The sequence below is a fragment of the Culex quinquefasciatus genome, chromosome 3 (genome assembly GCF_015732765.1).
Source record: "Culex quinquefasciatus strain JHB chromosome 3, VPISU_Cqui_1.0_pri_paternal, whole genome shotgun sequence".
NCBI classification, from domain to species: domain Eukaryota; kingdom Metazoa; phylum Arthropoda; class Insecta; order Diptera; family Culicidae; genus Culex; species Culex quinquefasciatus.
In genome coordinates, this window is record NC_051863.1 from 188,059,548 (window position 1) to 188,080,477 (window position 20,930).

At 36.2% G+C, this 20,930-nt stretch overlaps 1 protein-coding gene across 7 annotated transcripts in view; it reads left to right on the forward strand.

The window, feature by feature from the left end:
- Positions 1-20,930, forward strand: part of LOC6045537 (protein prickle) — a 143,943-nt gene that overhangs the window by 119,850 nt on the left and 3,163 nt on the right. For all 7 annotated transcript variants that reach the window (XM_038262894.1, XM_038262893.1, XM_038262895.1 and 4 more), the window contains exons 4-5: positions 13,804-13,917; positions 14,653-14,781. In XM_038262894.1, coding sequence (XP_038118822.1) covers positions 13,804-13,917; positions 14,653-14,781 — 243 coding nt within the window. The remainder of the gene's footprint in view (positions 1-13,803; positions 13,918-14,652; positions 14,782-20,930) is intronic.

Consider the following 20,930-nt stretch of genomic DNA (forward strand, 5'->3'; position numbering starts at 1 on the left):
ATAATGATTTTGATCAAAAAAATGATCAATTTGGTCGTTTTGATCATTTTGATCATTTTGATCATTTTGATCATTTTGTTAATTTTGATCATTTTGAACTTTTCAAGATTTTTAAATCTTCAAGATTTTCAGGATTTTCAAGATTTTCAAGATTTTCAAGATTTTCAAGATTTTCAAGATTTTCAAGATTTTCAAGATTTTCAAGATTTTCAAGGTTTTCAAGGTTTTCAAGATTTTCAAGATTTTCAAAGATTTTCAAGATTTTCAAGATTTTCAAGATTTTCAAGATTTTCAAGATTTTCAAGATTTTCAAGATTTTCAAGATTTTCAAGATTTTCAAGATTTTCAAGATTTTCAAGATTTTCAAGATTTTCAAGATTTTCAAGATTTTTAAGATTTTTAAGATTTTCAAGATTTTCAAGATTTTTTAGATTTTCAAGATTTGCAAACCAAAAATTAAAAACTAGCTTAATCCACCTATGTGGATGGTGCCTTCCTCACTTCTTACCAACATTTGGTGATATTATGAGTTTGGACACAAATTCTATCTATCTTCTATATGTATACAAAATTTTGACGGTTTTGTTCGAACGCCAATCAATTCAACACGGAACGTCCGATCGAGGTGCTCTTTGTTGCGTTGGGTTCGTATGGTATGTTCGTGAGTGCCAAAAGTTACAACTTCTCCTGGAACCGATTCCGGAAAATTTGCAGATTGTATGGGAAAGGTTAAACCAAGTTTTGATCACAGGAGGCTGAATAAGCAAAAAATCAAAACGTCAACAAACGAAAAAAGCAGAACGAACTTTGTCAGGTAAGGTTTGTTTCTCAATAAAGAAATACACAAATATAACAAGCGGTCATAACTTGAGACTGAGCGTTGTCAGATCTTCAATGTTTTGGTCAAAAATCATTAAGTGGTCATAACTTGAGACAGGGTTGCCAGATCTTCAATGTATTGGACTCATTGGAAAGGTCTTTGATGACCTATCCAACGATGGGTTGGATAATGGATCCGGACATAGTTTACATGCATTTATGTGAGATCCGGCATCAAAAAAGTACATAAATATCACTTAAGTGGTCATAACTTGAGACAGGGTTGCCAGATCTTCAATGTATTGGACTCATTGGAAAGGTCTTTTGATGACCTATCCAACGATGGGTTGGATGATGGATCCGGACATAGTTTACATACATTTAAGTGAGATCCGGCATCAAAAAAGTACATAAATATTACTTAAGTGGTCATAACTCCAGACAGGGTTGCCAGATCTTCAATAAATTAAACTCATTGGAAAGGTCTTTTGATTACCAATCCAACGATGGGTTGGATGATGGATCCGGACATAGTTTACATGCATTTATGTGAGATCCGGCATCAAAAAAGTACATAAATATCACTTAAGTGGTCATAACTTGAGACAGGGTTGCCAGATCTTCAATGTATTGGACTCATTGGAAAAGTATTTTGATGACCTACCCAACGATGGGTTGGATGATGGATCCGGACATAGTTTACATACATTTAAGTGAGATCCGGCATCAAAAAAGTACATAAATATCACTTAAGTGGTCATAACTTGAGACAGGGTTGCCAGAACTTCAATATTTTGTACTCGTTGGAAAGGTCTTTTGATAACCTAACCAACGATGGGTCAGTGATAAGATGGATATAGTTTACATGGAACTAGGATTCAATAGTGCAGTATGGGGCACCAAACCGGATCGAATGCAACTTATTTGACTCAAATCGGATCAGCCAGTGCCGAGAAAACTTGGCAAGAATTTTGAGCACCAAGGGGAATACGCACACACATACACACACACACACAGACATTTGTTCAGTTTTCGATTCTGAGTCGATAGGTATACATGAATATAGGTCTACGAGCTGTTTTTCAAAAGTTCATTTTTCGAGCAGGATTATAGCCTTACCTCAGTGAGGAAGGCAAAATTGAACTAATTTAGAAAAAAATTAAAAAAAAAGTTTTTTTAATGGTTTTTGAAATGCACACAATGTATCAACCAACCAATCGCAACCAATCGATTCCAAATTTTGAGTGGTTGTTTTTAGGCACCCATTTCAGTGCCGAAAAGTGTTACTTTTCAACACTGGTATAAAAAGGTTATAAGTTTCCATTGTTTCCATTTCCATCCATCTCTGTGGAGTTGAAAAAAACATAGTCAGCTTCGCAATCATAGTTGGATATAGTATAAAAATAAAGAAAGAGTTTTTTTTTTAATTTAAAAACGTTACTTAATCCACCTAGGTGAATGGGGGCTTCCTCTTCTCGGTTCATACACAAATAAATGTATTGAGAATGTACATGTATATATAGAGGCGATTCGTTGATTGAGTTCTAAAATTCAACTTAATTGGTAATATTATTGTTCACAATGATAAAGCTTAATTTTCTGGGTACAATGACCCTTTGTACGACCGCAAAGGATTTAAAATGGATTTTAGAAACAATTTAAAATAATAACTTTGCGATCCTTTTAGACTGAAAGCAGAATACTTAGTATATAGTCTAGAGACTTACTAAATCGAATGCTATTCAATCCGAGTAGAAGTAAAATACGCCCATGTTCGTCGACGAAAATCCATGTAAGCAATGCACGCGAGTTTTTACACCGTGACGGCATAGGGGGATGGCGTCACTATTTTTAGACCACGTTTTCCACTTTTTCTTATCGAAACCGACTACTTTATCGACTTCATTTTGCTGGGCGAGATAGGACGCCGTCTATTTTTAGACGATGACTCAGCACTTTTGCACTTAAAAAACCAGATGGCAGCACGATGTAACGCCACGTCCCTATGCAGAACTCGAACGAGTCAAAATTTCCGTAAACTCTCTCCTTCTCTCGCCTTGCATTCCGCTCTCACCTTCTACAGCTAAAGCGAAAATTTAAGAAAGGGTAAAAAGTGTATCGCTAACGGAGTCGATCGATGGCTCATGGATAGGTATCTAAGAACACATTACATATTGTCATTTCCCGAAATGACTTGACTTGTCTTGGCTTGGCGAAGACGTTTTTGAGACTATTCTGGTCCTGATTTAGGGACGACAGAATCTTAGCATGATGGACGCGAGTAGGAAAAGTAAGAAGACCGTTTTCCCCCAAAATAAAATAATCTACCATAAACCAACGGTGACCAGTTGGTCGCGTTCTTGTTGCTCTCTTCCCAGCGAGTCGAGTCGGTGTAGTGAGCTGGGGCGCGCACCAGAGTTTTATTTTTGGCCGGTGTATGCCCGTGGGTTCGAATCTCCTTCTCTCCCGCTCTCTGAGCTGGTTTGTTTTTTTTTTCGCTCTGCGCGTTGTCGAGCAATCTTCCGGCCGGAAGGTGCTCGACTTGGTTTTTCGAGCAATCTTCCGGCCGCTCGACTTTTGGGGCCATGCTGGACCTGGTTTGAGGTCGGCGGAATCTTTGCATGCTGGACGCGTTTCACAAAGGGAATTTTATTTCCTAAAATGACATTCGAAGCACGATGAAAAATGCTTTCGAGTGAAGTATAATTGTTCTGGGTTTTTTAGCCGGATGGGCGAACCAGCATGTGATAATGCATTGGTATCGTCAAAAATAGCAGTTTAGTGCAGATATTAGCGACTAAGCCTAATAATTCGTCGAGATATGTATCTCATTGGATTGGGTTTTGAAAAAGCTTTACAAAAATGTGCAACATGCCGAAATTTTGGTTAATTTTGGCCACGTTTTAGTCGATTTGGAGGCGGCTGAATGCAAACAGTTTTCTTAAAGTGGCTGTAACTTTGGCAAATTTCAATGGATTTTGTCCCGTTTCAGCCGTGGATGGAGGACATTCCAAACTACCTAGTTGTGCAAAAATGAAGCAATTTTGAAATTTTTCATCGTTTTTGTTTTTCCATTTTAGTTTTGCAAATCGTTTTCGTAAATATCTTTTGACAGGAAAGGGCTACGGGGAAGATTTTCAATAGCGACTTATCGGAAGCTAAGAGGGATCGAATGCAACCTGAAGTGTCCAAATCCGTTCAGCCATTTCCGAGAAATCGCAGTGACATTTTTTGGCCAATTTTCAAGTGATTTTATAAGGCATTCCTCGGAGAGGAAGCCAAAACTATTCCAAAAATATATTTATAAAACCAAGACAAGGAGAAAGCTCAACGAAGGATTGACGAAGCTTGGGAACCATATCACTAGGTTGCTGGATAAAATTGCAGCTTTCCTTTTCGAATTAAAGTGAAACCTACCAATTTTGTAGAAATTACCAACATGTTGGGAAGAACTTTCATGATATTTTTTCTACAAAAAAAAAATGTAACCTTCTCGCTGCTCATATCCAACAACTTTGTACCTTCTCTACAAACAGTGGCAAGTTGTTGAACATCGCAAACAAGTGCTGATATTCTTGAACCATCTGCTGATCTGCATCTGGTGGCCACAGAGAGTAATTTGCAAAAGACATTGTGAACCTCAATTAGCCATGCTTCCCCTGCTCGATCTTGGGAAGAAGGAGGCCTCTCCGCTGATAACAACAAAGACCCCTTTCTGGTGGCCAGACCGTCTTGTACATTTGCATATGAATGATGATACAGTTGTTCGGTGGATAATTAAAATTCTTGCGCTTGCATCGCCGTCGAAGGTCTGAACTGAACTGCATTCAGCGACCCCTTCGCGATCAAGAGTGGCGCAGAGGGTCTCCCCTGCGAGGGTTCTGCAACGAGTCATTAGTGGTCATTTTGTCTGGAAACTGGTATCTTATAATTTGCGTTCCGTTGGCTTGGCTTCAATGAATGGGTCTTTTCTTGAGGAAAGGTGCGTGCCAGAGAGTGTCGTCGTGGAACTTCAGCTGGGGGCCCAAGATGGTGGCCACGTGAGAGATGTACGTAATAGTTTGTCGATGGAGAAGGTTATTGCTTTTGACGACCACTACAGGGCTCGCGGCACCTCGACGGCGACGAACCAACCGACCTGGTCAATTCAAGTCAAGACGACCAAGGCATGTGTGCAGAGTGGTCGCTACTTGGTGGTAAAGTGCGCTTACTCTAGTCACTGAGCAAAATGTGTAGGAAGTTGTTTTTTTAAGAGTTCCAGTTGAGTTGGAGTCTTGTCACCTAGCAGTGATTATATGTTTGATTTATTTCTTATTTTCGGGATTAAAATGCATGCCTTTAGTTCTGTGATTCGGACAGTTTAAAAGAATGCTCGTATCTTTGAATGGCTAAAAATGTGATACTAGTTCCAAACTTGAAACCTGCACTACACACAGATTTCAAAGGGTCAATTTTGTTCATATTTTAGAAAATTTACGTCAGATGAATTTTCAATCGACGATACACCTGTCTTATCCGAACTATTTTCCATAACATTGCAAAGCACAGCAACTTTGAAGTGATGCATTTGCCAGAAATCGGAAAAAAATAAATCTTTCAATTTTGATTGTTTAAAGTTTTGAACTGTTTTGGAAAAACTCCATTAACGCTATGGTAGACTTTTGACCAACAATAGTTGTGACTGTAACAAAACATGTAATTTAAGAATAAAAAGAAAATTTATTCGTTAAGTTTCTCCTGAACTAGAATCCTGTTAACTTATTAGGGTAAAAATTGTCTATGATTTCCATGTGTAATCAACGATGAATAATTTTTTACTTGTTTTACTAAACAAATTGTTAAAAGTGATAAAAAGGCAATCAAATGTTATTTAAGGTTTTGCCTACGGTCGTCGGATGTCAGGGGGAGGGGGGAGAAAAAAACAGAATTTAAAGCAACATATTCATAATTTTAAACACAAAACATTACAAAAATGCTAAAACCATTATTACAATTAAAAATTGCATGAAACCAATAATTTTGCTTTATTTTATTCCTTCACGTCATTTTCCGATCTATGGTCTATAATAAATAATTTCTGAAAACATGCCCCATTGATGATAAATTTTGAATTTGATTGTATATTTTTTCCTTGATCATTTTTATTTTTAACAATCACTTTGTTTTGTATCCGAAATTTCTGATAAAAATATTGGATAAAAAAATGGAATATCCTAATAAAACATGTACAGTATAGCCCATAAAAAAATGCGACATTATTATTAGGTGGAAATCGGGCCTGTTTTGACCTACAATGTATGTAGCATGTATGCATGTTAAAAAGGTTCCAAACAAACAAAAAATGCATTGAAAACTTTTTTCGTTTGCTTAAAATATGTCACAGAACATTTCAACTAAATATTCTCCAATTTTTCTATGTTGGTCAATCTGAAGAGCCACTTATGATTTTTTGTATGGAAAAAAAAAAGTAATCAGCATTCAAGGTTAATGTTTTTGAGACATGTTAAAATTAATTTAATCGAATTTTACAAATTTTAACCCTTTTTTTTTAGTTATACTAAAACAGTGAACTTTTCAAAAATAACCCGATTCTGAAAAAGCTTCAATTTTTAGGAGTTTTTCGAGCCTGCAATGATTCAAGGAAAAAAATATTGCAACTAATGATGGTTATTGACTCTAACAGATGCCCTGATATGACTTTTAACTGTATGGATTTGCTGGGCACCATTTAGAGCCATCACTTTAGGTTTTAAGGGGTTACCTACATGTAAATCAACAAAAAAGTCAGAGGTTGGTGTGAGCACACACTTAATTTTATTTAAAATCTGTTATCAGGGCATTAAAATATACATTTTCATCTATTATCAAAACAAATTTGAAGACATTTGGTTGTATCATTGCCGAGATATAGCTATTTGAAGTTATGAGTTTCCAAAAACGGGTGCCACGATATCTCCATATTACCTTGACCAAATCGGCTCAAAATTTGGGTGAGGACTCGTTAAACCAGTCCTTAAAAAAAAAGATAAAAATATTTTTATGTTTTTCATATAAAAAATCGTCAGTTTTTATTTTTTGTATTTTTTTAAAAAAGCATAATTTCAAAATCGGGATTCGTCATGCACACGGGATATGTCTTGGGAGTCTTTACCCCAAATTTCAGCCAATTTGGTCCATCCCAACTCGAGATATCGTGGCACCCGTAAATCAACTCTGTGTTTCGAGAAAAACGCTCAGAAAGTTTGACAGTCCGCTTTGCGAACGGCAAAATTTTGAGCTTAAAATCGTCTCTAACTGAATTTAATCATGTAATAACTTTATGAAACTTTCAGGAGTGATTGAAAATCATCTTTTTAGCGGATTCAATAAATTTTCTGTACTATGAAATTTTGCGATTTTCTACATGTATGTAACCTCTTAAGTTAATAATTTACTTAGACCGAATTACTCAAGATAATAACCAAAATGACATTTTTGTCTAAAATGACTAATTCTATCAAAATTTATGAACTTTTTCGATTGGGCGTATTTAAGAGGGACTTCTAACGATGCTTTTGGCACAGGTTTGGATATTTTAAACTGTTCCGTTTTTAAGATATAAGGTATGAAATTAAGATAAATTTTGTACCGAAAGTACATGGGTAATTCTCCGCCAACTCACACAGCAGTTGCCCCGACCCCTCTTCGATTTGCGTGAAACTTTGTCCTAAGGGGTAACTTTTGTCCTTGATCACGAATCCGAGGTCCGTTTTTTGATATCTCGTGACGGAGGGGCGGTACGACCCCTTCCATTTTTGAACATGCGAAAAAAGAAGTGTTTTTCAATAATTTGCAGCCTGAAACGGTGATGAGATATTTTTTTTTGAATTAAATATACTTTATTGAATCTTTCTTATAATAATTACATTTGGTTTACATAATAAGTGGTCAGCTGTGGCTCTTCAGCTTTAGTTTGCTTTTCGTGATTTAAACACTGTTCATATTCATAACTTTAAAAGTATATGATTTATCATTTTTGTAACACTAGGTACAATGAAGAAAAAAAAAATAAGAAAACATAACCTAACCTAAAACTAACTTAATCTTACCATAAACTAAACCAATCCTTGAATCAAGGGGTATTCAGAAATAGCACATTTTTCCCTGAATTTCAAACATTTTTCTTGAATCTTCTGATCCAACATTTTTACTTCTGCTAATTCATGAACCTCACTTGATCTTGTCCAGCCAGGAACATTCAAAACCATTTTGAGTACCTTGTTTTGGACACGCTGGAGCTTCAATTTATGAGTTCTAGCGCAACACTCCCAAACAGGTACTGCATACTCAATAACGGGGTAAATTATTTGTTTGTAAACTGCTAGCTTATTTTTCAAAGATAACTTTGATTTTCTGTTAATTAAAGGATACAAACACCTGATGAGAATGCTGCACTTGTTCAATATTTTATCTACATGCTGTCGAAACAATAGTTTCGAGTCAAGTATGAGACCTAAATAGACAACTTCCTTTGACCAGGGTATTGAAACATCATTCATTTTAATCAAAACATCATCCTTTGGGACAAATCGGGCCGATTTGGAAAGTGGAAAAATGATGGTTTGAGTTTTGGCTGCATTTATGCGAATTTTCCAGTCGCCAAAGTATTCGGAAAGAACGTCAAGACCCTTCTGAAGACGGCCAACTAAATATCTGGTTATTTTACCCTTATAAATAACGGCAGTGTCATCAGCAAAAGTGACAACACACCATTACCAGGAAGAGTAGGCAAATCAGATGTAAAAATATTGTACAGAAGTGGGCCAAGAATACTTCCTTGGGAACCCCAGCATCAATGTTGAATAATCCAGAAGCAATCCCATTCAGAAAAACCTTGAACGATCTCTCCGAAAGATAGTGCTGGATAATTTTGATAAGATACATTGGAAAACCGTATAAATACAGTTTATGTATCAAACCATCATGCCAAACATTGTCAAAAGCCTTCTCAACATCCAACAAAGCCATAGCAGTTGATTTAGACTCAAGCTTGTTCTGCTTGATGATTTTAGTTACTCTCGTAAGCTGATGAGCAGTATTATGCCCTTTCGGAAGCCAAACTGCTCATTCAAAATTATATTATTATCGTTGGTAAAATCCAAAAGCCTTGAATAGATGACCTTCTCAAAGAGTTTGGACAGACTACTCAAAAGACTAATGGGACGATAACTTGTTGGCGATGTTGGATCTTTTGAGGCTTCAAAATTGGTATGACTTTGCCCAGCTTCCAATTGGTGGGGAAGTAACCAAGTTGCAAACATTTATTGAAAATATTGGCTAGATGTTGAAAGAACTGATCACTCTGTTTTTTCAACACTAGATTAAAATGTTATCAAAGCCAGGAGCTTTCATATTTTTCATTTGTTTAACTGCAACTTTGACTTCCTCACCAGAAACATGGGAATCTGCAGGAAATTCAAAGGTAGAGTCATTGATTGTTGAAATACTATTGGCAACTGATGTTTCTTTACGGCTGGTCATGGAAGCGCCAAGATTATGTGAACTAACAAAATGAAGCCCAAGTGCATTTGCCTTTTCCTCGGATGTAATCAAAGGAGAATCCTCAACAATAAGAGGAGGAATAGGCTTTGGTTTGTTTTTAAGAACTTTTGAAAGTTTCCAAAATGGTTTTGAATAATTCCCAAGCTGGCTTACATGTTTTGAAAATTCTTGATTTCTGATATTGTCAAGTCGGTCTTGTATGATTTTGTTCAAATTGTTCACTGAAATCTTTTGTCATAGTCCCCAGTCCGTTGATATTGTCTCCTATAAACATTCCTAAGTCTAATCAAGTGTTTAGTATCTACGTCAATATCAGTTACCTTAAAATTAACAGGAACCTCCCGAACGTTGGCAGCCTCTGCTTGGTTGATAGCCTGCTGGATCACCTCCAGCGAACGATCAATATCAGCAGAAGTTTCCGGGTGTTGATCATAGTCGATGTTGCTGTCTACCACTTGCTGAAACTGCTGCCAGTCAACGTTGTGGTAATCTTTCCGGGTTGGTTGCCGCTGCGGAGTAACGGAAGCTCCAACCTCCACAACCACCGGATAGTGATCAGAACTCAACTCTTCAAACACCTCAGGATGAGCCACGTTCTCAGCCATATTGGTAATGAAGAAGTCGATGATTGAGTGATTCCCAGACCGAGCCACCCTCGTTGGACGATCCGGACTCACAACGTTGTAGTATCCGTTTTGCAGATCGTTGTGCAGAATCACTCCGTTCCGATTCCTCCTGCTGTTGCCCCAAACTTCATGCTTCGCGTTGAGGTCACCAGCGATGATGTACTTTGCGCTCCGCCGTGTCAGCTTCTGGATATCGCTCTTCAGTTTTGCTGCTGAACCATCTCTGGCATTCACCTGACGTGGGCAGTATGCAGCAATGAAGAGTACTGGGCCAACCGAAGTGGGAATTTCCACTCCAACGGCCTCGATGATGTCCAGCTTAAAGTGTGGCAGCCGGCGTGGCTTGAGATCACGATGAACAGCGACAAGCACACCTCCTCCTCCAGAGGTGGTCCTGTCGAGCTGCGTCGCGATCTTGTAGTTTTGCAGATAAACTTTTTCACCGGGCTTCAGATGAGTTTCCGTGATGGCAGCTACGTCGATCTCCTTCTCGCGAAGAAAATCCACCAGCTCTAAGTTCTTCCTCCTAATGGAGCAAGCGTTCCAATTCAGCAGCTTGAGGGACCTACGATCCATACTGGATGACGAACGAGGTCAGCACTTCAATCTGCTGGGTCTTGGTTTTGCATCCACGCAGTGCAGCGGACATCTGTTTGAAAATATTGAGGAGTTCGGTTGAGGTGTAAAGATCATTACCATTTTCCTCAACTGCTGGTTCTTGGGTTGGTCTTGGCTCCTGGCTGAAGCCCGGTGGTGGCGGTCTCGGCTCCTGGCTGGAACCCGGCCGTGGATGATTCATCTCAGCTCTCTTCCTGGGATCCAACGGCAACGGTGCCAAGTTCGGGACCTGGCGTCGCGGTTGAAGAGGTGGAAAATTTTGCTCCACCAGGGCTGGAGGAGTTCTACGACGCTGAGGCTGATTCTTCGTCGATGCTTGCTGCCGAATTTTCACGAACTCAGCTCTCTTGGGGCACTTTCGGTCGGTTGACGAATGCTCACCGTTGCAGTTGAGGCACTTCACCAGCGAATCTTGGATGCACTGGGATGTGATGTGCGCATCAGTACCACATTTGGCGCAACGACGCTTCAGGTGGCAGTTCTTACCTCCGTGCCCGAAGCCCAGGCAGTTGAAGCATTGTGTGACGTCACGATGCACTGGTCGGTATCGCTCCCACGACACGATAATGTTGAAAACCGCTCGGATTGCCTTCAGCTCAGGAAGCGTCGTCGATCCCTTAGCCAAATGCAGCAGGTAGAGCTGGTCACGGTACTTGATGTCTTTGTTGCGTCGGCTCATTTTGTGCACGGCCAACACATCCAGTTTCAAAACTTTTAGCTCGGCAGCTAATTCCTCCACTGGCATGTCGTACAGACCTCTGACGACGATTTTGAACGGCTTATCCATGACGACATCATGGGTAAAGTACTCCGCCTCGTTTTCGGTCAAGTAATCCTTGACCAGTTGATAGTGCTGCCTGGATTGCACCAGCACCTTAAATCCGTCCTGACACAGACGAATGTTGCCTTGGACTTTCCCAGACTTGATGAGTTCAACCAGCCCCGCTCGAAAGTCGATCGTTGCTGCTGATTGCCTCACATAAAAGGAGGCAGTTTCTCCTTTCGCTGTTTCACTTCATTCTCCTTTGCTTCCGCTACCTGGTCCTCGTCAGGCAGTCCAGCGAACTTGTTGTTCTTCAAAAGCTGCTCCTCGTGCGATGAAGAGTTCTCCTCCTCCTCATCCATCGGTACAGTACCGTCGCTCTTTTTCGTCTTTTTGCTGTTCGATGTCACTTCCAAAAGCACCTTCCTTTTGGAAATTCCCGGTTTTTGGCCATCAGTTGAGGCCTCAACCTTCCTTTTGGAAATTCCCACTTTTTTGCCTGCTTGAGCCGCAGGTAGGGCAATATTGCCGGCGTTTTGCGCCGGGACGCGACGAGTCATGTTGATTCAGACAACCTTCACCAACGAATGCTCGGATAACAATGGGTGATGAGATAGAAATTTGGTGTCAAAGGGACTTTAGTGTAAAATTAGACGCCCGATTTGATGGCGTACTCAGAATTCCGAATAAACGTATTTTTCATCGAAAAAAACACTAAAAAAATCAGTTTGTTAAAAACATTTTAAACTGGAACCACTTTTCTGTGAAAAAATATACATGTCGCAGTTTTTATGGGCCATACTGTAATACTCCTGAGAAACAGTAAAAACATTTTCGTTTTTGAAAAAAGGTTAAATGTTCAATAAAAACCAACTTTACAACAGTTTTTTTCCAGTTTTTAAAGGAACTGATTAAGCCGTTGCAAATATTTTTTGAAGTTTATAACCCTTGCCTCTGACCAAAGTTTAAAAATTTAATTTACGAGCCATGGTTTGAACATTTGAATAAAAAAAGTGCTTTAAAATGCATTATACACCTGTTCAGTTGTTTTGCAATCATTAGTTTCTAAAATATCTAAGTATTGAGGAAATTTTTATTTTTTTACGAAAATAAAAGTTTTTGTGGTGCTGTGCATTGGAATATAATAAAAATTCAAAATATTTTCAATCCAGCCCAAACATGCTAAATATGATTATCAATGCAGAAAAATGCATTTTAGACTGATTTTAGATAATTTAACATTTAATTAAAATTTTGAAGTTTTTTGAAAAAATATTTTTTTGCCCCCTGGGCGACATAAACATTGAAAATATTTGCAACGGCTTTATAATACACAGAAACTTTTTTTTATTTTATTCATTTATCTGTTTAAATAAGGAACACCTTCAAGTTTTTTTTTAAATTTTATTTTATTTTAATTATAAACATAAAAACGATTAAGTTTGCTAAAAAGAAATTTTTAGTGAATTTTTATAAAACAAAATAAAATATATTTTCTAAATAATGAAGGCACCATCCACCAACAGGTAAATTTTAAAGTAACGTTTTTCTTAATGTTATAATTTCGAATTCATTGAAGACGTTTTTTTATTACATTTCTTTCTATTCTTTTCATAATTAATATTTTTCAATTATTTGATGGATAATAACATCAGAAAATGTAAATTCTCGTTTCGTAAAAATGTTATGCAAATGAAAAAAGAGTTGAATACAAATGAACAGAAAAACATTTATAAGTTTCTTATGCGTTTATTTAAATTGAATATATCCTTGAAGAAATAAAAATAAAACTTGAAAATATTGATTTTTTAGATTTTTTTTTTTATTTCATGGTTGAAATATCGCAAAAAAAATTAAAATTTTAAGCCATTTTTGCTAGTAAAAGTAAAAACCCTTAAAATTTATTAAAACAGCAAAAAAAATAGTTCAATAATCATACACTTTTTGAATTGGAATCTATTCAAGATTTATCATTCTACACAGGGGCCATCCATAAATCACGAGGATTTTTTTTATTTCAAGCTTCCCTTCCCCCACATCCAACCAACAAATATTAAATTTAAAACACGGTATCGACTTCAGCATTCAATAGCTTGTAGCATCTTATTAAAAGAACCGTTCTTGAGATAAAATAAGTTCAATTTGTTCCCATGCACGTTTTTCAGCAGACACATTAACCTACTTTTTTTTAAATATCGAACAGAAATAAACTTGCAACATTGCCATCTGCCCGATATCAACTACAAACCGATGGTACAAATTACAGCAGGCTTGGATCCTCTGATCCCATGGTCCTCGTGATTTGCATAATACAGCATCTTGTTCTGATAAGACCAGCCGCCGCTGAATTCAATCGCATCCCGTCAATCACGTTTTCTCAAGGAATGTGTTTCTAATCACGCAATTCTTCACCCTCTCCTCTACTCCCACCCCCAGGTCCACCTGTACTTCTCGGCCGTCCCGGAGGACAAGGTGCCGTACGTCAACAGCATCGGCGAGCGGCACCGGGTTCGGCAGCTTCTCCAGCAGCTTCCACCACACGATAATGAGGTAAGAGTCTGGTCTGGACTCCAGACACAAGGAAAATATATAATAAAAATATAATTAATTCAGTTTGGCGTGGCTGCGGCGAGTTGAAGAAGTGAAGTTGTTGTTTCGCGCCATTCGCGAGGGTCCGTTAAGGTTCGTTGAGGGTGCTCCTCCTTTCTCGTTCGGCTTGGAATGCCACTGGGCGCTTCTCCTGTGGGATTGGTTTCTGAAGCGATGGGGCATGGTAATAATTTAAAATTAATAAATTACAAAATCTGTATTTTTATAATGAAGATTAAAGTAAACAAAATTACATTCTCCACTCTAAAAATATTGCTACATTCAATTTTCTTATAAATATTTGTAAAACTTTATTTCCCAAGTCAAATCATCACCCTGCCATCAATAGACTTGTCCATCGGGAGGGCGCGAAACCTCTTCTCAGTTCATCGCGTTGCAAACCAATCTAAAGCAAAGCAAAAGTGCAAACAATTCCACGTACCTACAACAAACACAACCCCCTGCGGGCTTGCGGCTGCGCGTCCACGCTGAGTTTGCACAGAGGAAAAGCAAATATTTTCCAATCGGTTTTTGTTATTTTGTTATTTCGCGTCACTTTAGCGTTTTTTTTTTTCTTCTCGGAGTTGTTGAACAAACAACACCTCTTCCTTGCGTTTTGCTGCATTTCATCCACTGTGGTTTATTTACCTTTTTCCGATTTTCCTATTATTTCACTTATTTTCTCCTTCTCCACAGGTGCGATACTGCCATTCACTGACCGATGAAGAGCGCAAAGAGCTGAAGCTGTTCTCGGCCCAACGGAAGCGGGAAGCCCTCGGCAGGGGCACCGTCAAGCAGCTGGCCAACAATCAGATCTGCGACGGGGTAAGCTACATATTTGTACTCTTTTTCTGTTTGTTTGTTTTTTCTTTTGTCTTTTATCTTATTATTTATAATTTATTTTACTAAAACATGAGCGATTCACTAAAACTTTGCAAATCGAAGTTTTGTCCAACAATGCCTAAAAAAGCATACAGTCATGCCTCGGTTACGCACCGCATATGGGGGATGCAAAACCGAGGCGTGCATAACCGAGGCACAAAGCTAATGGGATTTTGGCTATATGGGAGACATTGGCTTTAATCGTACGAAAAATCATGCAAACATCAAAAAATTATAGTGTTTTGAAATCGGGATGATGTCAGCTATTCATTAAAATTATTATTTCATGAAATTTTTTAACAAAAATACGTATTTTTCCTGTATTTCGAAAATGCATTTTTTTTCTCTAAAGAAACCAAAAGTATATTGTTATTGCAATATGGGTATCAAATGATCAGGTTTTTTCATACATTTTGGATGTAATAATAACATTTTTAGAAAATACTAAAAAATTTCACAAAACTACTTCTTTTTGAAAAAAAAAACTCCAAATTTAAATTCTTACATTATGGGTATCAAACGATCGGGATTTTTTCATACATTTCGAATGTAATAAATTTTTTTTTAAATACTAAAAATTTTCACAAAACTACGTATTTAAAAAAAAAATACTCACAATTTCCGTTTTTACGATGTGGGTGTCGAACGATCGGGATTTTTTCATATATTTCGAATGTAATAACAATATGTTTTGAAAAAACTCAAAATTTTCACAAAACTACGTATTTTCAAAAAAAGTATTAAAAATATCCGTTTTTGCAATGTGGGTATCAAATGATCGGGATTTTTTCATACATTTCGAAAGTTACTAAAAAAATCAAATTTCTCAAAATTTTCACAAAACTACGTATTTTTGAAAAAAAAATGATTTGATTATTTGACACCCACATTGTAAAAACTGAAATTTTGAAAAGTTTTACAAAAATACGTAGTTTTGTGAAAATTTTGAGTATTTTCAAAAAAATATTGTTATTACATTCGAAATGAATGAAAAAATCCCGATCGTTTGATACCCACATTGTAAAAACGGAAATTTTGAGTATTTTATTCGCAACTACGTAGTTTTGTGGAAAATTAGAGTATTTTCTAAAAATGTTGTTATCACATTCGAAATGTATGAAAAAATCCCGATCGTTTTATACCCATATTGTAAAAATTGAAATTTTGAGTATTTTATTCGGAAATACGTAGTTTTGTGAAAATTTTGAGTATTTTCTAAAAATGTTGTTATTACATTCGAAATTTGTGAAAAAATCCCTATCGTTTGATACCCATATTGTAAAAATTGAAATTTTGAGTATTTCTTTCGAAAAAAAACGTAGTTTTGTGAAAATTTTGAGTATATTCTAAAAATGTTGTTATTATATCCGAAATGTATGAAAAAACCTGATCATTTGATACCCATATTCCAACAACAATACATTTTTGGATTCTTTTGAGAAAAAAATGCATTTTCAAAATACAGGAAAAATACGTATTTTTGTTAAAATTTTCATGAAATAATAATTTTAATGGATAGCTGACATCATCCCGATTCCCAAACACTATAATTTATTGATGTTTGCATGATTTTTCGTACGATTAAAGCCAATGTCTCCCATATAGCCAAACACCTATAAGCTCTGTGCTTCAGTTAAGCACTGGGCCGAGGCAGCTGAACGGTGCAAAACCGAGGCATGTCTGTATTTTAGAACTTTCTCAACTTCACGAATATATTTTTCTAGACATGTTCAAGGATGGACACTGTTTATTTTTAATTTAAAAAAAGACAATTTTGTTGAATAATTTCACCATAAAACGGTTTTTTTTTTAAAAACTGTCAATTCATTTCTACATTTCAAAATCTTTTTCGTTATTTTATTGTGTGCATTTGGACTCTTTCCAAAAAACACTAATTATCAACAAAAAAAACATAACATGGCTAAGAACAAAAAATCCGCCATATCTACTCTTAAGCTCTAAGTAAAAAAACATGTATTTTTTGGAGTGCAATTGTTTGTGTTTTAACAGTCCTTATCATAACTTACAACTTTGTTTCAGGCTCCAAATCCATCAGAAAATCCCTTCTCGAGATACAGATTTTCGAATGTTTTTCAAAGCACTTTTCAAGACAGCACCCAAATTTGTATGTAAACTTCTATGAAGAAACTCGTGGTGCTAAATGGCTTTCACACAATTTAAACAAATTTGAAATCACAATCAGGATTGTTTATTTTTGCGAAATTCTAGATAACTTCTACATATGAAAGCATAAATGAAAAACAAAATAAAACCAATCCTGATTCAGAATTTGCAAAATCAAAATATTATTTTCCATGTTTTCTTTTTTTTAATTAATCTGCTTAAATTGTAATTTCTTTTAATGTTTACATACTTGTAAATTTTTAAGACCAATAAGAAATAAGTATGGTTTCATAAGCAGAGCCATGCCAATGTTACACATTAAATTGTTATCATAATATACATTTTTGTTGTAGAAAAATTTTCACTTGATAGAACAATTGTGAGAATTTATTTCTCAAAATTTTATAATTCTTTTTCTTTTTAATGAGGCCCGAGATGCAAAAAACAATGTTGTTATTAGCAAAGATCATTTAGTGTAACAAAATACATGTTTTTTTATGATTTCATCATCAATTCTAAACATCAACAAAAATCAAAGACCGTTTATAATTTAAAAAAAATCACACATTTGTTTTTCTTTAACGTGAGCGTGATGCCATTTTTTTAGAAAAAGAATTACATTTTGGTTAAAGAATTTTTTTTTGAATTTTACAATTTTTATGAGACTTAAAAAAAGTTTTTTTTTTCAGTTAAATTGAAAAACCAACAAAAAAAATAAAAAGATTTCAGAAAAAAAATGAGAAAAGAAAATGATAGGAGGCAGTAAAAAAATGTTCAAAAATATCAAAAACAAACCTAGTTTTAAAACCATCAATGCAAAATGAATTATGAATTTACCGAAAAAGTTTCACATGAGAAGCATAGTTTTTTGTAGAACAAATGTTGCTCAAAATAAAAAAAGTAATCGAAATAAAATCTGGATTTAAGAGGGTTAAGGAAATGTAGAAAATCACAACATTTTATATTACAGAAAATTTATCAAATCAAGTTAAAAGATGATTTTCAATCACTCCCGAAAGTTTCATGAAGATATTTTATGATTAAAGTAAGATACAGACGATTTAGAACTGTCAAACTTTGCGAGCGTTTTTCTCTGAACACCGAGTTGATATACGGGTGCCACGATATCTGGAGATGGGATAGACCAAATTGGCTGAAATTTGGGGTGAAGACTCGCAAGACATATCCCGTGTGCATGCCAAATAAAAAAATATTTTTATATTTTTTTAAATATTTTTTTTTTGAAAATCAGCCTTTGTCATGCACACAGATCCGGTTTAACGAGTCTTTACTAAAATTTTGAGCCGATTTGGTCAAGGCCGTTTTTTTGAAAATTCTAACTTCATATAGATGTATCTCGGCAATGATACAACCAAATGTCTTCAAATTTATTTTGTTAAAAGTTGAAAATGTATGGGTAATTCTCCGCCAACTCACACTGCAGTTGCCCCGACCCCTCTTCGATTTGCGTGAAACTTTGTCCTAAGGGGTAACTTTTGTCCCTGATCCCGAATCCGAGGTCCGTTTTTTGATATCTCGTGACGGAGGGGCGGTACGACCCCTTCCATTTTTGAACATGCGAAAAAAGAGGTGTTTTTTAATAATTTGCAGCCTGAAACGATGATGAGATAGAAATTTGGTGTCAAAGGAACTTTTATGTAAAATTAGACGCCCGATTTGAAGGCGTACTCAGAATTCCGAAAAAAACGTATTTTTCATCGAAAAAAAATACTGAAAAAGTTTTAAAAATTCTCCCATTTTCCGTTACTTGACAGTAAAAATTTTTGGAACATGTCATTTTATGGGAAATTTAATGTACTTTTCGAATCTACATTGACCCAGAAGGGTCATTTTTTCATTTAGAACAAAATTTTTCATTTTAAAATTTCGTGTTTTTTCTAACTTTGCACACTTTGTTTAGAGCAGACAATTACAAAAATTTTGATATATAGACATAAGGGGTTTGCTAATAAAAATCACGAGTTATCACGATTTTACGAAAAAAAGTTTTGAAAAAGTTGGTCGTCATCGATCATGGCCGTTCATGGTCACCCGCGACAGACACGGACGACGAAACAAAGAGAAACGCAAAAAGTAACTTTTTCAAAACATTTTTTTCGTAAAATCGCGAAAACTCGTGATGTTTATGAGCAAACCCGTTATGTCTATATATCAATTTTTTTGTAATTGTCTGCTCTACAATTTTGTAGAACATTATTACACTTCAAAAATAACCCTGCAAAGTTAGAAAAACACGAAATTTTAAAATGAAAAAGGCTGCAAATTATTAAAAACACCTCGGATTCGTGATCAGGTACAAAAGTTACCCCTTAGGACAAAGTTTCACGCAAATCGAAGAGGGGTCGGGGCAACTTTTCCCGATTTCTTGTGAGTTGGTAGAGAATTACCCGTATATTTTAACGTCCTGAAAACAGATTTAAAAAAGCTTGAGTTTGTGCTCAAACCAACCTCTGACATTTTTGACGAGAATGGCATCATTAGTGTGCTGACCAAGGGGACGCGTTGTCTTGTTTTTGCATGCTCATTTTCATTTCTTTTGTGTCGCTGTTTGTGTGCTTGGGTGCGTGGTTATTATAATTAAATAATGGCATCATTAGTGCGCTGACCACGGGGAAGCGTTGTCTTGTTTTTGCATGCTCATTTTCATTTCTTTTGTGTGCTTTTGTGTATGGAGTGAGTGATTGTGGTGATCGAATAATAGCACGACTTACTGAATTATTTGTGTCTTGAGGGTAATTTTCGTTGAGTAATTGGTGTTTTTTTTTTGATTTTTTTTTTTGAGATCTTAGTTAATTGTTTTGTGATTTTCAAAGCCCTTCCTATATCATCGTTGATCGGAAGGCACAGCGTCGGGTAAATTGTATATAATGTTTTGAATAAGTTTTTATTTTTTAATGGGGAAAAAGCCATTTCTATATAATGATCGAAAGACGCACTGACATTTTGGATTAATTAATAGTGGAGTGAAATAATTGTGTGTAAGTGACTTTGTGTGTTAACCAAAACGACCTTTCCATAGCATCGTTGCTCGGAAGGCTCACCGACGGGTCTGTTATGAAAGTCCTCCCCATAGCAACGTAGCTCGGGAGGCATCGAAAAGCCAATTCCTTATCCTACTAACCCAAAAAAAAAAATAATCACGTGATGCTTGAAGGAGATGCTGTGGATTCAACGGTCTCAAGCGGTATCAACAAGTATATAGCGAAAAACTGTGTGCTTGATGAGTCTGCAACTTCAACTATCGGACTAACATTCCTCCCTTTCGTTGAACTGCAGGCTTCTTGGGAGGGCGCCGGTATTGACTAATAAAGTAGGGATCTTCAGAGGTTAAACAGTGAACGGATGGTTGGCTCCCACTGATCATTTTTGATTCATTGTTTAACTTCAGCTGATCTGTCAATAACGGAGTAGCAGCTCATTGGCAGTCAACCATGCTCATGCTCATGCTCATGCTCAAACCAACCTCTGACATTTTTGACGATTAAATTAATTTTGCACATCGTCAACAAACATATTTTAAAAGTATTCTTTAATTTTGAAAATTCATCTGATCATCAACAGGCTCGCTTAAGTAGTTGCATGTTTTCCGTCACCTGAGGCGAAACGGAACACATGGGGCGAATTGGGACAGCAGATTGAGCGACGTTGCAGCCTAATATTTTGATATTTTCGAGTAGTTTTGGATAGACGAGATTCAGAGCAACAAAATGTGTGAATTTCTAATTGCAATCCTTGATTTCTCAGTTCAACTTGTAAATGTTATGTTTATTACCTTCAAATCTGGATTGAATCACGATTGTGGTATGTGGGATATATACAAAGTATTTAAAAATAAATAATTTTAATACTAGTTATGAATTCAACTCTTTAAAACTGGATGTTAAAATGCATTATAATTTAATTTTCATTTTTTTTTTCATTTTATAATGAATATATTGCCTAAAATT